Below are 5,371 nucleotides of genomic sequence, written 5' to 3' on the forward strand. Positions count from 1 at the left end.
AGTAGAGACGGGGTTTCACCATACTGGCCAGGATAGTCTTGATCTCTTGACCTCCTGATCTGCCCACCTCAGCATCCCAAAGTGCTCGGATTACAGGCGTGAGCCACCACACCCTGCCTCGTATTTCATTTTATTGTCATGAAAACCATAACTGAAGCTAGTTTATCCCTTGTGAAATGTCCACCTTCCAGAGTGTTCTTTCTCCCGACAATAAAAGAACCCTTCATGATTTTGTTGGGCTGATTCGGAGTTTTTACCCCTTTGTCTGACAAGCAATTTTTGAAAAAGGTTTCTCAATGCACAGTTGAACAGTACACACAGGATTGAAACAGGAGCAATCCCCCAGTCAGTTCCCTTTAGCTTGAACAACCATGGTTGAGTTTTCTTTGAACCAGGCTTTGTGCCTGGGTTTTCCCACACTCCTCCAGCATTTCCTGGATGGTGACTTTCAAGGCTCTTCCCAGCAGACTGGCTGGGAGCCTGCGTGACAGTGGAGGGACATTAATAAGCACCACGCAGCCCTTTCCATGATGCAGAGAGAGGTAATAGGTATAATCACAGACAAATCTGCAACCACAGGAAGTGCCACATTAATTCCTGGACCCGCCTCTAACCTCAGTGAAACATAAGCAGAAGTGGCAATGCGACACCCACAAAGCAGAGAAGGGAGCACTGCACTGCCATCCAAGGGAGACTCAGGTTGTGTCATTTCATCTCAGAAAGAACATGGTGTGGGGATGAGCTGGGGAGAGCCTGGCTCTTGGCCTCATGACCAGCAAGTGGGCAAGACAGAAAGGGGTCATATATTCCACCAACCAGCCCACAACACCTGGATTCCAGTGAATCCTTATCTTTTTTTTTTTTTCTGAGATGGAGTCTTGCTCTGCTGCCAGGCTGGAGTGCAGTGGTGCAATCTCAGCTCACTGCTACCTCTGCCTCCTGGGTTCAAGTGATTCCCCTGCCTCAGCCTCCCAAGTAGCTGGGACTACAGATGCACCCCACCTTGCCCAGCAAATTTTTTTCGTATTTTAGTAGAGATGGGGTTTCACCATGTTGGCCAGGATGGCCTCGATCTCCTGACCTCATGACCCAGCGGCCTTGGCTTCCCAAGGTGCTGGGATTACAGGCATGAGCCACCGCCCCCAGCCATGAATCCCTTTCATTCATGTCTTCATTGAGTGATTTATTCATTCCTTGGGGGAAGGGGAAACCGCCCACTGGGAATCAGAGTCTGGAGAAACAAAGGTAAATCAATCTTTATCTGGGGCTGTGTCTGCATAGTTAACCCACAACTTCCGTCACCCCAGAAACCAAAAGGAGAAAACATTCAGGAAATGTTAGTGGCTCTGGAAGTCTGCCTTCCTATGTCTTCTCCTAGATCAAGACATGAAAGACCAAGTGTCCACAGGGAAGTCTCACAAATGAGACCACAGGCAAGGTGCAAGCAACTGTGCTGACCTGCACACAGCAAAGACAGGAAATCTGGGGGTGGCGCTGGATGGCCAAGTGGCCAGCTAAACAGTACAGGATGGCTTCTTAGAGATTGGGGGGGACACTGAAGGCCACTGCTTCTCTCCTACCTGCTCAGAGTCCTAACACCCACAGAGCGTAGCTGCCTGCATGAGGGGAAAGATGACCTCAACATCTTCCACAGCTCTGCATTTGCAGACTGCCTTCATGCAGACCCCTGACCCCAGAACATCTGGGCCGCCAGGTAGGCACACGCTGCCCTCGGGCCAGAAGCCCCAATGTCAGCGTCCCAGTAGCCTTGGTTTTTGCTAGACTGTTCCAGAATGATCACCTTGGCAGAAGTGCCCATGCCCATGTGCACGGTGAGCTGTGGGAACAGGCAACAGCAGAGAGACCCCAGGAGAATGAGGCCCGCCCTGCTCACCAGATGTGCAGAAGGACTTCTGGAGAGAGCGCGGCTCCATGCAAAACATCTCAAACCCTAAATCCACCAGAAACTCCACGGTCCCCCACCAGAGTCTCCTAATTAATATGGCTGAAATGAAAAACTGCTGGATTTCTTTAGCTGAATAAAAACTCATGCTGCTTCTACATTAAATTACTTCTTATTTCAAACTATTCTTTTTTTTTTTTTTTGAGACAGAGTTTCGCTCTTGTTACCCAGGCTGGAGTGCAATGGTGTGACCTCGGCTCACCGCAACCTCCGCCTCCTGGGTTCAGGCAATTCTCCTGCCTCAGCCTCCTGAGTAGCTGGGATTACAGGCATGCACCACCATGCCCAGCTAATTTTTGTATTTTTAGTAGGGACAGGGTTTCACCATATTGTCCAGGCTGGTCTGGAACTCCTGACCTCAAGTGATCCGCCTGCCTCGACCTCCCAGCGTGCTGGGATTACAGGAGTGAGACACCATGCCTGTCTCCTGCATAATTTTTAAAATGAAACTTTAATAAAAGAAGTTAGTAGCAGTCCAATGAAGTCTTGTTAGAATTTATTCAAATTGATTGTTTTTCCTTTTTGAAAAATAGCTGCCCAGGTATTTTATCAAGACATCTGGAGCGCTGTCTGAATGGCTTGATGCTGTATGTTTTATTAACCTCATCATCTGGTCCTTGTTTGGGGAGTTTTTTTTTGGTGTGGGGGTGGGTTGTACTGGCATTTTTTTTTTTTTTGATGTTTTGTTTTGTTTTTGAGATGGAGTCTTACCCTGTTGCCCAGGCTGGAGTGCAGTGGTGTGATCTGGGCTCACTGCAACCTCCACCTCCTGGGTTCAAGCGATTCTCCTGCCTCAGCCTCCTCAATAGCTGGAATTACAGGTGCCTGCCACCATGCCCAGCTGATTTTTTTGTATTTTTATTAGAGACGGGGTTTTACCATAATGGTCGTGCTGGTCTCAACTCCTGACCTCAGGTGATCCACCTGCCTCGGCCTCCCAAAATGCTGAAATTACAAGTGTGAGTGACCGCACCTGGCCCAGTTTTTTATACAGTAATTATATCTAGATAAAATGGGCTGGGTGCTATGGGGATGGGCCTCCCCCAGGTTGGCCACCCTCCTGATTGTTCCCTGAGCAGAGGTTCTTGCCTCATGTTCGCCTTCACAACCTACCTGCCTCTCATGGGCATGTGTGGGGCCCAGCCCAAGGGCTTCCTCCTTAGGTGGACACTATTTTTGGGTCCTGGCTGAGCATAATACTTCCATTTCATTTCCTCCTACTTTCTCTCCAGATTTTTTTTTTTTTTTTTTTTTTTGAGACGGAGTCTCGCTCTGTCACCAAGGCTGGAGTGCAGTGGCACAATCTTGGCTCACTGCTCTCACTGCAACCTCCGCCTCCCAGTTTCAAGGGATTCTCCTGCCTCAGCCTCCTGAGTAGCTAGGATTACAGGCATAAACCACCATGCCTGGCTCATTTTTATATTTTTAGTAGCGATGGGGTTTGACCATGTTGGTCAGGCTGGTCTTGAACTCCTGACCTGGTGATCCACCTGCCTTGGCCTCCCAAAGTGCTAGGATTACAGGCATGAGCCTCCACACCCGGCCTCTCCAGGTTTCCTACTAAGACCTACTCCATATTTTGGCTTAAACTTTTACAAACAGTCCCAGATTGAATTTTTACACAATTAGCTGTGACCTCACATGACTGGTGGGGCCTGGGGATGGGGAGCATGTCAGCCATCAACCCTAGAACTGGGCCCGTGAGGCGAGGCTCCAGCTCCACTACATCGCCAGCCCTGGCACCTCTGCCTCCGGCCATCATTTACTTGTGGTTGATGATCTTCCCAGATCCCGGTGACCCTCTGCTTAGCCTCCCTGTAATCTACAGGAAGCTCCAGAGTCTGCAGCTGCACCTCCGTGTCATTCCCCAGGCCCAGCTTGGAGAGCTCTTGTAGAAAGAGGCAGGTGGACTTGCCTCAGTTAATGGGGGGCACCAGGAGTCCCTGAAAACTCAACCCTTGGGGTCCACTTCCAGGGGTCCTCCTTGGCCTGGACTTTGCCCTCAAGGAGCTCACAAAGTGGCAAGGGGCCCAGAAGAGAGCCACGGTTCCCACCCAAGATGCAAATGCACAAAGAAGCACCTGTCCAGGAAGGGGAGCAAGAGAGGTGTGTCTGACAGCTGTGTTGGTCGAGGGGGATGCAGGTGAGGTCTGTGGACAGGTGGGAGTGAGCCACATGGAGATGCTGGGGAAGGGCATGGCAGGCAGAGGAAACGGCAAGGGCAGAAGAGACCATCAGAACCTGAGGCCTTTGGGGAACGTGGCGTGACCTGGTGCTCCTTGCAAGGCTGAAGCCTTCCTCCCTGTGTCTTGCCTGCCTCAGGACAGGACATTTTGCACCCCTGGACTCTAACAGCATCCCCAGGTATTTTGACAAGGAAGCCACCACCTCCACCACGGTATGCCAGGGAGCACTATGCACCAGGGATGGCTGGGAACAGGAACTGGAGTGGTCTGTGGAAGCCAGACTGAGTGCCTGACTCGGTGTGAACTTTATTCTTAGGAACATAGGTGGCCATAGAAAGGTTATACTTGGCCCGGGGCGGAGGCTTATGCCTGTAATTCCAGCACTTGGGGAGGTCCAGGCAGGCAGATTAAGAGGTCAGGAGATCAAGATCATCCTAGCTAACATGGTGAAACCCCATCGCTACTAAAAATACAAAAAAATAGCCAGGTGTGGTGGTGGGCACCTGTAGTCCCAGCTACTTGGGAGTCTGAGGCAGGAGCATGACTTGAACCCGGGAGGCGTGCATAAGTGTGTGTGCATGCATGCACACTGCCACGAGGTTGCAGTAAGCTGAGATCACCCCACTGTACTCCAGCCTGGGCGAGATAGAGACTCCATCTCAAAAAAAAAAAAAAATTACTCAAGGAGCTAATGAGCCAGAGCTGTCTCCTAAAGGGATATAGGAGGAGGTGGAGCTGGGCTGAGGATATCATGACAGTGACTTGGGTCCTGCTGAGTTTGAACTGCCCAAGGGGTCTGGACCCTTGGCTACTGTATGTCTAGAGCGCATAGGCTTCTGGGAAGACACTGCCGTGTCTGGGGCAGCAAAACCTATAGGTTTAGGTGAGATACACACACCCCCCCACACACACGCAGAGGGACTGAGAGAGAGAGAGAGAGAGAGAGATTCAGAGAGAGAGAGAGAGAACAGAGAGGTGAAGGGCTGTGGAGCCCCAGAGTCAGGCAGCACCCTCCTGCCCAAACAGCCAACAACAGTTTGCAAGAAAACAAGCAGCGTTACACCTCAGAGCTGTGCCTTTCACTGTTGGTAAAAGTCAAGTCAGGAACGTAACACCATCTCCAAAAGACCCAGCCCTTTCCTGCCACCAGGAGCTGTGCTTCTCATCAAGATGGTTTTCAATTAGTGCCTCAGTTTTCCCTGATTACTTTCCTGGCATTTCA

The 5,371-nt window shown here is 50.7% G+C and overlaps 1 protein-coding gene across 1 annotated transcript; it reads right to left on the reverse strand.

Moving 5' to 3' along the window:
* Positions 1-214: 214 nt before the first annotated feature.
* Positions 215-4,481, reverse strand: PGPEP1L (pyroglutamyl-peptidase I like). Its single transcript, XM_078329030.1, is given in 7 exon segments — positions 215-418; positions 420-567; positions 1,609-1,747; positions 1,750-1,837; positions 3,730-3,851; positions 3,898-4,044; positions 4,385-4,481. Coding segments are annotated over 7 exon segments (813 nt in total). The 3' UTR covers positions 215-346.
* Positions 4,482-5,371: the final 890 nt, after the last annotated feature.

The sequence above is a fragment of the Callithrix jacchus genome, chromosome 6 (assembly GCF_049354715.1).
Source record: "Callithrix jacchus isolate 240 chromosome 6, calJac240_pri, whole genome shotgun sequence".
NCBI lineage: Eukaryota > Metazoa > Chordata > Mammalia > Primates > Cebidae > Callithrix > Callithrix jacchus.